The sequence below is a fragment of the Equus przewalskii genome, chromosome 32, assembly GCF_037783145.1.
Source record: "Equus przewalskii isolate Varuska chromosome 32, EquPr2, whole genome shotgun sequence".
Taxonomy (NCBI): Eukaryota; Metazoa; Chordata; class Mammalia; order Perissodactyla; family Equidae; genus Equus; species Equus przewalskii.
This window is the reverse complement of record NC_091862.1, coordinates 16,595,900-16,612,560: the sequence shown is the minus strand read 5'-3', so window position 1 is coordinate 16,612,560 and position 16,661 is coordinate 16,595,900. Positions and strand designations below refer to the sequence as shown.

The 16,661-nt window shown below is 42.6% G+C and overlaps 1 protein-coding gene across 1 annotated transcript in view; it reads left to right on the top strand.

Moving 5' to 3' along the window:
• PPP1R14C (protein phosphatase 1 regulatory inhibitor subunit 14C) overlaps positions 1-10,796 on the top strand; it is an 87,480-nt gene extending 76,684 nt beyond the window's left edge. Inside the window, exon 4 of the mRNA XM_070602937.1 lies at positions 9,214-10,796. Within this exon, the coding sequence (XP_070459038.1) occupies positions 9,214-9,288 (75 nt within the window). The 3' untranslated portion in view covers positions 9,289-10,796. The remainder of the gene's footprint in view (positions 1-9,213) is intronic.
• The last annotated feature ends 5,865 nt before the right edge of the window (positions 10,797-16,661 follow it).

The following is a 16,661-nucleotide window of genomic DNA, read 5'->3' as shown; positions in this document are numbered from 1 at the left end:
TCACTTTGAGTGACGAGGGAAGGGTCCCAGACGCCCGGCTACGGTGATAATTACAAATGTGTGTCCATCTGCTGCCTCTGGCTCAGGCCAGAGCAGGCAGGAGGGGGTGGAGGCTGAAAGCCACGGGGCCCAGGAGGGATCAGGGCACGAGAGCTTGGAGTCGAGCATGGCCACCACGATGCCATGCCCTGTGACAGTGCCACACGGCCGAAACTCCAGAGCGAGGAAGGACCTTCTGTTTTCACGGCTCTTGCCAGATCCACTCATTTCCCTTTTTTCTTGCTAGAAGTTTCATAAGTCAGGTGGCTGCGTGTTATATGAAGTCAAGTCTCCAAGGTCACTGGGAGCGTTTCTTTCTTTCTGTTGCTTCTTTTCTCTCTCTCTCTCCTCTGTGTGTGTGTGTGCACGAGTGCACGCACGCACGTGTGCATGTGTGTACGAGCGTCCTAGGCTCCTTCCGCAAATGCTTCTTGTCTTTCTTATCTCCCCGAGGTCAGCTAGTTTTCCAGTGTTTAAAAGAGAACCTCTAGAACCTTCCTTCACAGGAGCTGGGACCCGTCGATACTTTGGACAGTTCCACCCCCTCATCCAGTTGATACACAAAGATTCCAGCGTCTCCTCTGTCTACTGCCTCACTTTAACGCCGCAGTTGTATGAATTAATTGGTTCGTGTGCATATTCATTTACTTTGCAAACCTCTGCTGAGCACCTTTTGTACGTTTAGCACTGTGCTAGGAAAACACAGAGGACTGGGACTCTCGCTACCAAGCAGGAGGGAGGGCTATGCACATGGATTATCTTGCATGCTTTATACCTAAATAAATAATCTTTTGCAAGTTTTCTTCTTCAGCTTGTTTATTTTGCCCAACATTAGATTTCTGAGATTCATCCTTGTTGATACAGGAGGCTCCAGTTCATTCATTTTCATTGCTGGATAGCATTCCTGTGTATTAATATACTGCAATACATTTATCCGTTCTTCTGTTGACACCCATTTATGTCCAGTTTTTCACTATTATGGACAATGGTGCAATAAAATAATTTCTTGACCTGTTACCTTCTGTACAAGAGTTTCTCCAAGGAATATACCAAGAAATGGAATTGCTCTTAAATGTTTACACCAGCTTCCATGCCCACCAGCAAGATTTAAGAATTCCCTTCTAACTTCATCATCTCCATACTTGGTATTGCCAACCTTTAAAATTTTTGCCTATCTGATGACATCTCATTGTTTTAATTTACCTTTTCCTGACTGCTGGCTGGTGAGGATGAGGACCATTTTTCTGTGTGCTTATTGGCTGTTCATGTTTACCTCTCAGAGAATTCCATTTCAAATCCTCTGTCTACTTTTCTTTTGACTTGTTTGTGTTTTTCTTGTTGATTTGTGAGTTCTTTATATATTGTGGATGACAATCCTTTGACATTTGTGTGGTTGCAAATATATTTTCACAAACTGGAGGTTATTTTCCCTTGTATTGCCTTTTGTGCAGAGAAGTTTTAAATTTTAATGAAGTCAAATTGATCAGCAGCATCTCTTGTGGCTTGTGCTTTTTAAAAAATCCTGTCTAGGAAACCTTTTACTCCTCCAGTGTCTTAAATATGGTCTCCTTAAATTTTGTTCTAAAACTTTTCACTTTTGCTTTTTATACCCAGGTATTCAACCACCTTGAACTTATTTTTGTGTATGGCGTGAGGCAGGGTTCTAATTTTCCACTTCACCATATTGTCCCAGTGCCATTTGTTGACCAGTTAGTCCATCTTGGGTTGTATATCAAATTTCCCTAATGTATACAACCTGCTTCTGGTTATTGTCTATCCCTGCCCACTGTCACAATTACCAGGGCTTTATAATCAGTTCATAGTAAGGGCGAGGTGAACCCACAATTTGCTTATTCAAAGTATCTTGACTATTCTTAAATATTTGTGTTTTGATTGGCATTACATTAACTTTATAGATTAATTTGGGGAGAAATGGGATCTCTGTGATGATTTGTTCAGGACACAGTAACAGAAACTGTGAATTCCTGAGGGTGAGGGGCAGGTTTGAGGAGGGGAGAAGTAACAGTGAGGTCACTTTTGGTCATTTTGAGGCTGATGTGCCCATGGGACATCCCTGTGGAGATCCCTAGAAGCCACAGGAGATACAGGCCTGGGTCTCAGGGGTGAAGGCACAGCTGGAGAGGCCTGAGAGCCCCCAGTATGAGGGGAACAGCCAGCTGAGGGACAGTGCCTCGAGGAGGCCTGGGAACCAAGCTTTGGAAAATGCCAGCATTTAATCAACTGGTCAGGGGCAGAGGTGGGTGGCCAACAAAGGGGAGAGAAGAGCAGAGGTCAGAGACTTATGTGGAGAATGTGAAGGAAAGTGGACAAGTTCCTCAAAAAAAAGGAGCATCTTATCATCTATGCACACTCACTAAAACAGCTAAAAACTAAAAAGGCTGACAATACCAAGAGTAGGCAAGGATATAGAACAACTAGAACTCTCATATCCTGCTGGTGGGAGTGTACGATGGTACAGCCACTTTAGAAAACTGTTTGGGGGTTTCATAAAAAGTTAAACATACAATTATACAACTCAGCCATTGCATTGCTAGGCATTTACCCAAAAGAAACAAAAAATGTGACCACACAAATCCTTGGACAGGTATATGCATAGGACGTTTGTGCACAAAGGTCAAAAACTCAAAACAACCTAAATGTCCATCAGCAGATGCGTGGATACACAACTTGTGGTATAGCCATACTGTGGAACACTACTCAGCAGTATAAAGGAATGAGCTGCTCATCCACACAGCAACGTTGGTGAATCTCAGAATCATTAAGTTGAGTGAAAGAAGCTAGGCAAAAAAAGTACATAATGAATGATTGTATTTACATAAAACACAAACTAATTTATAGTTTATAATTTATAGTTATGGACAGAAAATTGGGGCTGTGGATGGAGGGGAGATGAGCCATAAAGGGAGACAGGAAATCTTTTGGGAGTGATGGAAATGTTCTGACTTTTAAATAGATACAGTTTATTATTCACAAATTATTCCTCAATAAAAGTGTTAACTTAAAAAAAAAGAAAGAAGGAAAACAGGGTACCCTTAGCTCTCAAATAAAGAGACCTTGTACGTCATCATATTAAGAAACTAGATGGGGAAAAAAACACCTCTATGATCATGTCAACAGATGCAGAAAAGGCATTTGACAAAATCCAACATCTATTCCTGATAAAAACTCTCAACGACTTATAGAAGGGAACTTCCTAAACTTGGTAAAGAACATCTGTAAAGAAACCTACAAGTAACATACTTAGTGATGAAGGACTGAGTGCTTTTCTCTAAGATCAGCTCGTGCTCAGGAGGTCCACTCTCACCATTTTTATTCAACATTGTATTTGAGCTTTTAGTCAGTAGATTTAGGCAATAAAAAAGAAATAAAGGCATCCGAATTGGAAAGGAAGAAGTAAAATTGGCTTTATTCACAGACAACATGATTATCTATGTAGAAAATGTAGTAAAGTCTACCAAAAAGCCACTAGAATTAATAAATGAGTTCAACAAGCTTGCAGGATCTGAGAGAAATATATGAAAATTGATTGTATTTCTATATATGCTAGCAATTAACAATCGGAAATTGAAAAAAGATATACCATTTACAATAACATCGACAATATTACATACTTGGGGATACATCCAACAAAAGAAGTACAATATCTGTACCCTGAAAACTATACACCTTGCTGAGAAGATTCATTTTTGTTGCAATATCAGTTCTCCACAAATTGATCTACAGATTTAATGCGATCTCAATCAAAACCCCAGCAGATTTTTTTTGGAGAAATTTATAAGCTGATTCTAAAGGTCTTAAGGAAATTTAAAGGCCCTAGAATATCCAAAACAGTTTTTAAAAAGATCAACGTGGCAACTAGACTTTTGGCGGCGACCATGATGCAGTCTATAAAGGAATCAAAATGTAGTGACGTACACTTGAAATTTATATAATGTTACAAACCAATGTGACTTCACTAAAAAAATAAGAAATGTTGCTCAGAAAAAAAAATCAACAAAGTTGGCAGACTAACATTACCTGATTTCAGGATTTATTATATATCTATACTTATCAAGACAGTGTGGTATTGGTGTAAAGACAGACAGATAGATCAATGATTCAGCCATTCCAATCCTGGGTTATTTACCCCAAAGAAATGGAAGCATGTTCCATATAAAGACTTTTGTATGAATTTTTTTGGCAACTTTATTTGTAATAGCCCCAAACTGGAAACAACCCAAATTTCTGTCAATAGGTGAGTGGATAAACAAAATGTGGTACTTCTAAGCAACAGAATGCTACTCAGCAATAAAAAAAGGAATAACTATTAACCCATGCAGCAATATGGCTGAATCTCAAAATTATTATCCTGAGTGAAAGAAGCCAGATTAAGAAATACTTAGTGTCATGATTCTATTTATATGAAAGTCTAAAAAATGCAAATTAATCTAACAGTGGCATGAGGTGGCAATGGGGATGAGTGGGAGATGAGAGGAGCAGGGGGAAAAGAGAGGGATTGCAAAGGGGCATGAAGAAACTTCTGGAAGAATGGATATGTCCTTTATGTTGATTGTGCAGATGGTACACTTGTGGTGGTTGTATACTTTATTTATTTTTTTATTTTTTAATGATTTTACTTTTCCTTTTTTCCCCAAAGCCCCCCGGTACATAGCTGTACATTTTTAGTTGTGTGTCCTTCTAGTTGTGGCATGTGGGATGCCACCTCAGCATGGCCTGATGAGCGGTGCTATGTCTGCGCCCAGGATTCGAACCAGTGAAACCCTGGGCCTCCGAAGCAGAGCGCGCGAACTTAAACCACTCGGCAACAGGGCCAGCCCCTGTATACTTTATATATATGCAGTTTATAGCATGGCAGTTATACTTTAAATAAAACTGTTTACAAAACAAAAGGACACTGGGAACCTTTTAGGGGTGGGGACTTCCGTTCCAACAATTCTGCTAAAGTGTCTCTCATCCTGGACACAATGGCCTCTTTCTTCCCAATCTAATGGCTTTGTCTCTCTCTGTGACTGACTTAACCTCTTACAGCACTTGACTTCACTGAGCACCTCCTCCTTCTAGAAACACTTTCTTCTCTTGACTTCTTGAGATTTCCCGTATCTCACTGGTTTCTCTTTTTCAGTCTCCTTTGCTGCCTCCAACACTTCTACCAGACCTCACTTGTCAGAGGGCCTCCGGCCTTGGTCTTTGGCCTTGTTTTCCTCTCTATTGACACTTTCCTCCAAGTTATCTCATCTAGTCCTGCAATTCAGAGCCTTGTTATCTGCGCTGTCCAATAACATTTTCTGAGATAATGGAAATATTCTCTGTCTACGTTGTCCAATATGGTAGCCGCCAGCCATATGTGGCTGTTGAGTACTTGAAATGTGGCTAGTGTGATGAAGGAACTAAATTTTAAATTTTATTTATTTTAATTAATCTAAAATTAAATAGCCACATGTGGTTAATGGCTACTGTATTGAACGGCCCGGGTGTAGATCGTTGTGTTTGTAAACTATGGGTGGTAACCTATTACCTGGTCATGACCTGTTTTTCTTTCAAAATAAGATAGAATAAAAAGTATCAAGAAGTATTACCTATAGTAAGAGTTATATTTTTTTCATGAAACTTTAGTTTCAGCCTTGTATCTCTACTAGGTTGCTATAACTATGTGTGGGTCACACGTGGTATTTTAATTTTTTGTTTGTTTTTTTAGTGGAAAGCCACCGACCTGTGTTGGTGATGCCCATATTTATGCATTCAGCCATGAGCTGAGACCCGAAGTCATGTTTATGTGTCTCCTTGATATCGCCCCTCAGATGTCTAGCAGGCATCTCGTATCTGTAAATCTATTTTGTTTGGGGGTTTTTTCCTCCTATTATCCCGTTTCAACAAATGGCCCCACCTTTCTTCAAGTGTTCTTCTGATGAGAACGGTGATGTGAATTCCCTTCCCTCCTTCCTGTCCCCGTTCCCTGCTGTACCCTACCCCCACCTTTAGTCCAGCAACGAGGTCTGTTGGCTCTGCCTCTGAAATGGATCCCAAATTTACCCCTTGATTTCCATTTCAGTTTCCATAAACTTACTCTACGCCTCCCGCATCCCTTGCCTGGACCGCTGCCGCAGCTGCAGACTGCTCTCTCTTTCATCCTTGTCTTCGTAAGACCCATTCTCCACAGCACAGCAGCCAAAGGGATCTTTTAAAAACCTCAATCAGATGATGTTGCACTTCTACTTAAAAGCCGCCAGTGGCTTTCCATTGTACCAAGAATGGTCTCTCCTTGTCTTACTGTGGCCAACACGGCCTGGCGAGCTGACCTCCAGCATGGCTCCCCCCCATGCTCACCTTGGCCTTCCTACACCAGCAATGCCCGCTGTCTTGCTATTTTCTCCATGGCTCTGCATTCGCGCATAACCCAATCCCCCAGATCTTTTCCAAGCTGGCTTCTCTTTGTTAATTCAGGTCTCAATTCAGTTGCCCCTTTCCTCAAAGGGGCAGCCCTTCTCTGATAAAATTAGTGTCCCTGACCCAAGTCTGGGTCATCTGTTTTGGAAGTAAATGGGATATGTTGTTACTTACCTTGAGTATTTTTGAGTAACGTGAACCAAGAGCCATCAATCAGTATTTTTGCTTAGAGATCCCTGAATGTTCTTTGAGAATCATCTGAAACCAACAAAATCTTTCTGTTGCAAGTGGTGTTGTCAAGTTTCTTCCTGGAGAATAAATATTGATCTTGCTCTTTTTTGACTTACTCAGTTAAGTATCTCGTTATGCAAATTTTAATGAACAGTTTAAAATATGCACAATACACTATATTGCATTATAGACATAGAAATTATGCTAACGTAAAATTTAAAATTAGGTTTTTCATTAATGTTAATATATCATAAATACAAGATGAGTTATTTATTTAAACATTTTAATCACTGAGATTATGCACATCACGACGAATTTTTTGAGAAAATTTGAATTTGATTTAAATTACCAAATTACTTTTGTCTTGAAGAAGAAAGGTCCATAGTTTAAGGTACATTATTCTTTATTTGATTTTAGTCTTTATTTTTATCATGATCTTGATGAAAAATGTTATTGAAGTAGTGCAGAAAAATTACCAGAGTTATTAACAAGATAAATGATAGCATTTGTAATTCTGACCTTTGCTTTAAAAAAAAATAAAAAATAAGAAAAGAAATCTACACTCAAATGCTGAAACTTGTGAGAGCAGTCATTTGAGTAACCGATTCCAAAAACAATGAAACTGAAATTGTGCAGCATAAACCACATATTAAAAGGGGCCATAGGAAATGCACTTAACTTTTCGAAATAAAAAGTGAATGTAAGTGGGAAACTTGGGCATTATTTCATCCTAGAAGATTCTTTAAATTAGGTAAAATAGTGTTCATAAAATTAAAATAGGGCCTCATTTTACTTCTCATATATTCCATTCTGTCCAAGTGTCAGAAATGGTGGTGATTAATATGTTTCTGTCCTTTGACCTACTTCTGGATAGCTCTCTAAAGGAGATAATCTAAATTGCAGACAAAGATTTATGCACAAAGATGTTAATTATGGCATTGTTTATAATTTTGAAAAGCTGTGAACCTACCAAATATCCAGTGATGAGAGAATTAAGCAGAGTGTAGGAAATCCATACTATAAAGGATCATATAACTATTAAAATTAATTTTTAGGACTTTAATGTGCAAAAAAGCTTTGACATAAGGCTAAGTAAAAATAAAAGGATATATTTATATAGTATGATCTTAATAAGGTTAAAATAATTTTCATAGAAGAAAATGTGTTAATAGTGGTTCATTCTGAGGAGTAATTATTGCTGGTTTGTGTTTTCTAGAAAAAGCACGTTACTTTTATAATGGCAAAGAGATTATATAAAGGAAAGAAATTGTAGTGGCTAACAAAATATTAAATATTTAATCTTGTGTTGGAGAGCTGGAGCGTAGTTTCAGGGTTCGCTTAGTCTGGGAGCTCACGCTAAGGGCTGCGACTGGTGGGCGAGATTGTCTGAGAGCTGTTTTCAGAAGGCCACAGTGGAGAGGAAGGTCCCTTAGTGTTTTTGCTCAGTTCTGTCATTTACCACCTGTCACTTGCTGATCAAAGAGTCTGACTGGCTGTCAGCTTTGTCTTTGACAAATAGAAAATAGGAAGCTAAGGTTATTATTATCTAATAAATGTGACTTATTTGGCAGCCAAATATTTTAAAACACAAGGCAGCAGTGAAAGATTTCTGATGGTATAAATGGAACCATTCTAGATTGTTCTCCAGGCTTTGGGTTCTCATCCATGAGCAGGTGGGGGGGTCACTTTAGTGAGTCTCCCCCAGCATGACCTTTTCAATGAAATTAGAATGGAATAGAAATATAGAGTCTATTGGGTAGGGCAAGTATTCATTCTTTAAATTTGTATCTCAGGTGTGTGATTGTGTGTACTGGATTGTAAATGTAAAACTTGTGTCTCTGTGTGTGTTTTTAATTATGATTTGCAGTCAAAAGACTCATTGTGCTCTAGACCTGTGGTTCTCAGCAGGATCCTGGGACCAGCAGCAACGTGGGAGCTGATGAGTAAAGCAAATTCTCAGGCCCCCCACCCCCGCCGGCCGTACTGAATCAGAAACTCTGGGCGTGGGGCCCGGCGCCCTGTGGTTTAATAAGTCCCTGGGGCGTTGCTGATGTACATTCAAATCTGAGTACCACTGGCCCAGCCTCACTGTTCCAGGTGTGGTCCTGAGACTAACACTGGCATCACCTGGCATCTAGCCAGAAATGCAGATTCTCAGGCCCCGACCCGGAACTACTAAGTCAGACTCTACGTGTCCCCTGGGTGATTGAGATGCAGGTGTTAAAGGTTTATCAAAGGTTGAGAAACACTTACGTGAACCACATGTGCCTTCAGGGGCCAAGTAGATAATATCAGTGAGTGAGGGCAGCCTGGTTTTCTCCTAAAGACAGTAGCACAGCAGTAGAAGGCATTGTGGTATGAACTTTGAACACTTCATTTGTCTGAATTTCCTGTATTGTACCCGTTGGGGTTAACACGTCCAACCAAGCTCATCAGCTAAGATTAATAGCGGATGACATCAGTTACTTCAAGCAGATTTTTAAACCCCAATTTTAATAGAGTGACCTCCTCATGTTAACTTCTTCTCATCTCTTTTAGGAATTTATCAAGGAGCTGCTCTCTCGGATAAGAGGCATGAGAAAACTGAACCCCCCGCAGAAGAAGACCGTATAATTCTGGCCCAGGGCGGAACTCTCCCAGAGACCAAGCAAGGGCCCTGGGATCTGGACTTCTCGAAGACTTTTATTAAAGAAGAGTTATGAGCAACGTTTTTTTGGCGGGAGGGCATCTATTAGACATCAGTTGAAGAGTGTTCCTTTTTTTGTTTTTAAACGTTTTTGTTAGTGTAATATTTTAATAACAAAGATATCACTACTCTGGTTTCAGCCCAACTGGGATTATCAAACCAGGCAGACCTCCAAGGATGGGCTGGGCCAGGCAGCATTTTCTTCTAGAAATCAGAGGTTTAGGACCTAACTATACAGGGATGATGGTTTTTTACAACTGGTTGGTAATACTTTTTTCTTTGGTTGTACATTTGCCTCATGTGGAATTTCTCGTACTTGTATATATCTACACACGAGTAAGTTAAATGTAGATGTGAGTTTTATTTCACATGGGTGGACTAAACTTGTGGTCGTCCTTTAATTGGAGGTCACAGCACGTGTGTTTTCAAAAGGCCACTAGCCATTCTTCATGCGAGTGCTGCTGACCTTCAACATTCACTTTATGCACCAAAGTGAATGAATTCTGTGTATCCCTTATTTTCATGAGCTACACTACAAAAACGTTGAGTTGGTCAAGGGCTTATTTATGGACTTTATATTATTTCATTAGTTGGGATGCTTTGCCAGGTCATGTCCTTATTGCCTCATTTGTGGTATTTTAAAGTTTAATGAACCCCTTAATTTGAAGAACTATTCAGATTTCTAGAGAAACGCCCATGCTACTTGAGTGGTCTTTTGCAATGGGAGTGGAAGCACTGTGTAGCGATTAGTTTTCTGCTTTCAGTCAAATACTGTGTATTATTCTCTCTCCATGAAAGCAGGTCATAAGGAAGTTAGCAGATTAGATCTCTTCCTCCCTGGAAGTAGATTCTGGTCACTTCTGTGCCTGGGTAGCATCAGACCAGAGCAGGTGAACTGAGGGTTGAGCCGGTACAGACATGAGAAAGTGTCACCTGTTCTCAAGAACATTGACACAGGAACGTTCGCTGGTTTGTAACAGTGCTGGAGGTTGCGTTTCTGGCTTTGCTCAGTGGCATGTGGTGAGGACTCTGGCTCCTGATCCTAGTTGTGCACCCCAATCCGCTTGCTTGGAGCTGGGTCTGGGGCACCTGCCCTGCCCCTCGAGGTTATACACCAACTCCTTGGAGAAGAATCATAATTCAGATGGATGTGGGCGGGGTAAAAAGTCAGAGGAGAAACTCCTTCCTCCAGGAGCCCCTGCTGCCTCCCCACAGAAACCCCACCTACTGTAAGATGTCTCTGGGTGGCCCTGTCAGAGGACAAGGGTCAGGCGTTTTATATCAAGGGTGCTCTGAACATATTTTATTTTTTAAAAGAACTATGTTTGTGAATTTTCTGTATACTGGCAAGCTTTGGAAAATGTATTTAATTTTGTAATGTTTACCAATGATTTATTTACAAGCTATTTACTCAAATAAATGGAGCTGCTTACAACTCTGCTTACGTATTTGCCTTGCAAAACATGTTACTAGGATGATTTTCCTTTGTCAGACGCTCTGTAACCAGGGTACCCAACACCTATTTATAGCTTTGCATTTTCAAGGTGTTTTCAGGTATTTGATCTTGGCCCTCACCTGAGGCATCTTTGGGTCAGGTGGTGAAAGCAAAGATTTGGGACACATTCCAGGGTTGAGAAGGAAACAAAAGACAAACTCTGTGCACCTGGCCTTGACTGCCTTCTATTCCAAGACTCTCCCAGGCCATGCTCCTTTCATGTAATTAAAACTCCCTTTTACCCATCTAAATCCTCAAGAAGATTTCAGATTAATTAGGTATTCCATTTATTGTTAGAATGCCGTGTGCCGTGTGAATATGGAAAAATACAGAATATGCAGGATTTCTCTTAGGCCTGACCCACCCAACTTATGGTCTTCAGATGAAACAAGAATGAACTTTTCCTCTAAAGGCCTCTGATCCTACCACATAACACATACCCCACTTTCCTTCCTTTCCCTCACTCGGGGTCTGACTTCCCCTGAGTGCAGGAGCCACAAGCTTGGACCTCCGCCCCGACTCCCCATCCCTGCCCCCATCATGCTCTTGATCACCACGCTCTTCCTTCACTAATACCTCTCACCTGTCCCTTGTTAAATCTTGCCTTGATTGCTGACACCATCTTGGAATTGGCCTCCCCATGTCCAATCTTGCCTCCCTCTGATCTAGTCTCCACCTAGTAGCCAGAATAATCTTTCGAAAGACAGCTGTGACCCCTCTAGCCCCTACTTAAAACTCCACCCTCTCCACATTCCTTACAAGGAATTGGTCCCTGCCTCTCCAACCTCATCTTTTGACCTTGAACTAAGGTCCAGTCCTACTGAATTCCTTGGGGCAACTGGGATGTTCTATGTATTTTCTCCTCTGGGGCTTTGCAAAATGTATTGCCTCTGTCTGGAACGCCCTCTCCACCAACAGGCTCTATCTGGAGAGCTAGATTAGATCTCCCCCTAAGTATATCCACAGCTTCCAGTATTTACGCCATCATGGCATGCGTCCACAGTATTATCACTGTCCGTTCACCTGTTTGTCTCTTCTCTTAGACTCTAGGATCCTTGAAGTAGGGGCTGGGTCTTAGAAATCAAGCACCTGGTCCTTTGCTTGGCCAATCAAAGGGATCAGTGTTTGCCAATTGAATAAATAATAAAAGATTCCTCAAGAAATCTCAACTGTTTTCTTCCCAGCCTGGATAGTGGGTCTTAGACCTGAGAGGACATTTGAATTACCTGGAAGCCTCATAAACAACTGAAGCCTAAACCTTAATCCTGGCCGATTTAATCAGAACCTATAGGAGCAGAACTTAGACACTTTTTTCAAGGTCCCCAGGTGGCGCACCCTTGGGCCACTGGGTCATTTGTGTATAGTCTGATGCCCGAGTTTGACCTCAGCCTACCATGTCTGTGCTCTTACAGCAGGTGGCAGCTATGACATTAGCACATACTAATAGTTCCCATTTATTTATCACTGTGCTAAGTGCTTACATGTCCTATCTCATTTAGTCCCGACATTAATCTTACAAGGTAGATTGCATTCTCCTCATTTTCCAGAGGAGAAGATAAACTTAGAGAGGTTGAGCGGTTTGCCTGAGGTCACATGGTTCCAGAGCTGAGGTTCAAACCGGTTCTCTTTGACTCCACACGTCTTGATCCTTAGGCTTTCCTGCCTCTCACGGGGGCTTGCTGGCAGTCCCACCCACACGAGCGAGCAGGAGCTGCATCCAAAGTGAGCCGGGCCCCCGAGCTGAGGGGCGAGGGGTGAGGGCAAGGAGGTTCAGTGGTTGGTAGGGGTCCTTGGCCACCTGCCAGTTCTTCCTCGGTCCTGAGCATCGAGGGGCTCCCTGCTCCTGAGCTGTAGGGCCACCAGGCTCTGTGCTGCTGCCCCTCTGTTTCCAGGCTCATCTCGCCTTCTTCCGAACAAAAAGCTCCTGGACTTGGCCTTAGTACCTGATCATGGAAGACCCTTTCATCAGTTTCCTGAGAAGGAAAATTGGGTGGAAGAGCAGCTCAGGATAGTGTGCTTTGCAATTCCTGTAACACACAGATATCTGATTTTCACCTACCCCATGAAAGAGCAACGTGCAGAATCAGTTTACCAACAATAGATGAGTATGTGCATGCACTCAGCTCTTTCCAAGAAGACATAGTGGTTGGGAACATGAGTTCTTTTTGAGCCAAGTCTACTATTTCACTGAGGGATACTGACTGAAGGGGCCACCACCAAGAGAGCCAGTCTGAGTCCGGCACTAGGCCCACACCTGGAGAAGCAGGTGGGAGAGCATCTGGGAGATGACCGTTCCTCTGTCACGATGCAGGAGAGGCTGCAAGTGGGAGCCGGACGTTTGCTCCATGGCTTAATTCTGCGCTGGTCACTGCTCCATGCCCAGCCCCCTAGGATTGAGATCGTTGTTCTTTTTGCTGTCCCTCCAGCATTGCTCAGCAAGTCACCCTGCGTGTGACCGACAGTTTGGAGAAAGGCAGGGCAAACAGCTCAGGGGCACATCCCCACCACCACCTCATTTTTCCTTCTGAATCGAAGATCCTGGGGATTCCCGCTGCTTCTTGGGAACCTTCCCTGGGTGCAGCCACTTTGGGGATGCTGTCCCACCGCCCCTCTTTCTCCCTTTGTCCTCTTTGTCCCTTTCACCCCTGTCTTTGGTCACTAGACTCAGGACCTTGTAATGGCTCAAATGCCCCAAGAGGGCATAGTGAGAAATACTGTGGATGGGGGACCCTCTTGTCTGTGGTCTATCTGAAAAAACAAAAGAACTCAGGGTGTGGTAACTGGAACTTTGTGAAAGCCGTTTTCGAATTGGACGAAGACAGGGGCACCAGTAATTTCCCCCACTGTTTTCTCCTTACTTCAATTTACTTCATCCCAAATGATCCTGGAGAGTTATTACTAAGAGCCAGTGCCATTTCCTTTGGGATTCAGTGTATCCCTTACTGTGTGTTTGTAACGTGCCTGTGAAAAATTGGGTGGCTTCTTGCGGTCTTCTATGAGTGAGAAAGAACCATCCAGACTTCATGGCATTCCCTTCTACCCCGACTCAGACACAAGTGCCAGAAACGCTTCACTTGTTAGGTATTCCTACGCCTGCCACCATGATGTGTCTTGCCTGGGGAAGAACTGGTTTCATAAGACTGGACTGTTGTCCACCTCTCTTGGCTCTGCAGGTGTTCCCATCACAATCCACCAGGCGGGCATTTCAGTAGAGTACTGATATTAAAAAGAGCTACAAATCAGGTCCTGGAAATGTGGTTTCTGGCGCTATTGGCTCCATGGATAAATAAGACCAGATTTATCTCTGATACATATTTCCTTCAGTGTCAGGCTCTTCAAGTAGGGTGTTAAATGACACTGCTGGGTGGCATTCTTTGCGCTCGCCTTGTTTGGGTGGATTCTAGAGGTAGGTGGTCCTAGTAAGCGTATGGGGGTAAAGAAAAGTGCACTTTATCATTGTTGCTATATACACTTGATCACATTTATATAGATATTTTTAATTCAGTGTCATGGTTGTTGGGAGACCATTCTTACATGGTGTTCTCTTGTTACTATGTGTTTGTGAGCAGACACTGCCTTAGTTCCAGACAATTGTTTTCAAGTATGTTTGTATGTGTAGCAAACAGCCTTGGAAGCTGGAGATAGTTTCTCCCTCTAGAGCAGAGAGTAGGTGAGCTTACTGCCCATTATAAAAGACGCAGATTCCCCAAGCTCAGAGTTCTCTCTCCTCTAATGCAACCCGCTACATGGGCAGCTGTCACCTTGCCTTCCTTGCATCCCTCTATGGGAATTGGCTCTTGAGAAACTGACACAAAAATGTTGCTACTCTGGCTACTGCTGTTGCTATAACTCTCTTTTCTCTGTGATCCAGCGTGTCCAGTCTTCTGCCAGCAGGCCAACTTGTCAGCTCGCAGGAGGGTCAAATCTCAGACCCCACACGTCTTTTTTTTTTTTTTTTTTTTGAGGAAGATTAGCCCCGAGCTAACTGCTACCAATCCTCCTCTTTTTGCTGAGGAAGGCCGGCCCTGAGGTAACATCCATGCCCATCTTCCTCTACTTTATATGTGGACGCCTACCACAGCATGGTGTGCCAAGCGGTGCCATGTCCGCACCCGGGATCCGAACCGGCGAACCCTGGGCCACCAGAAGTGAAACATGCACACTTAACCACTGCACCACCAGGTTGGCCCTCCACACAAGTCTTGACACTGCTCAGTCTTCTTGGTCTCTTTCCGTATGACTTGTATCATTTCTTGTAACTAGTAGATACTTTCTTATATTTAGACCCTAACTTGATTAATCGTTTTCAACTGTATGAGGTCAGGAGTTTCCTTTAAAGAGATCTCATGCCTAGAAATGGCTACTCTGAGGACAGAATTTATTTTCACCAAAGCCGCTTTCTCTCTTCCTCCTTCTTAGCAACAAAAAGGGAATGCTGCCCGGTGGAGATCAGGGAAAATGGGCCAATGGAAGAGAGACACTTAATTTACAGAAAAATGACACTCTAGAGTGGTAGAGAAGACAAGCAACTGGCAGTTTTTGACTTGCATCTTTCTCTTTAAAACACATTCCTGAATAACATGAGTAGTACATTATCACTTGCTATTTTGAAGTTCCCAAATTAAACTCCAAAAGCAGTTTTGTGACTGTAATTTATTTGCAGTATCACAGTCCACCCAGGGGTTGCTGAAATCAAAGATAGCAAATGAGCTGATGGAATCTCTGGTGCTCCCAGATTGGTTCCTGTCGGGTGGCGAAGCCATCGTATAGAGTGTAACGCAACACACCCTCTGGTCTCCAGCTGCTTGAGAACAAGTCATTGACTACTTATTTTTTCTTTTATTAGTAACAAGAAATTACTCCTTTGGTGCAGATTAGACTATTAAAGGGGGGATGACTGACTCAAACCCCCTTTCTGATAGCTCATGGATAAGGGGACAAATTAGATAATTTATCTTTTTTAAAAAGATATTTTGGGGCCAGCCCTGTGGCACAGCGGGTAAGTGCGCACGTTCTGCTTCGGCGGCCTGGGGTTCGCCGGTTTGAATCCTGAGTGTGGACATGGCACCGCTCGTCAAGCCATGCTGTGCTGGCGTCCCACATATAAAGTAGAGGAAGATGGGCACGGATGTTAGCTCAGGGCCAGTCTTCCTCAAAAAAAATAAATAAAAATAAAAAAATATTTGATAGCACAGCACCCCAGTCTTTGCAGCTGCAATTTCAACATGGGGGACCAATATGTACAAGCTACGGTGCAGGCTTTTATCACTTGAATAGAACACCCCCAAACCTCAGAGAATCATCTTTCTGGAATTGGTGATGGGTGAGGAGTCAAAACTCCCCAAACTGTTTGAAAAAAAAATTGCATAGTTTTTTTCCCCCTATATTTTATTTTCTGTTTCAAATGTGTGCTTCTTTTAGAGCTGAGAACTCCCTGCCTCTATTTTTAAGCTAGGATTTCTTAAAGCTACAGCTCATGTAGGCTTAAGGGGGTCCTCGAAACCTCTAGAACTTTGCAGGAGAGAGAGGAAGACCAGATTGAGACAGAGCCACACACAGAGCAACAGAGAGAGATCATGTGCCAGAGAGAGAGTGCCAGAAAGAAGAGAGATGCAGAGAGTGGCAGAGAGAAAAGAGCAGAGGGGCGTGAACATTTCAGGGAGGAGAGGGTCTATGCCATCACCAGGTTCTCAAAATGTCCATATCCGGAACAGACAAAGACCCAAGCCTGGGACTTTGGAGACCACAGCCCCACAGAAAGCAAGAGTTGCCGGGCATCCCAGAAAGCTGAGGGCCAGCCCAGCC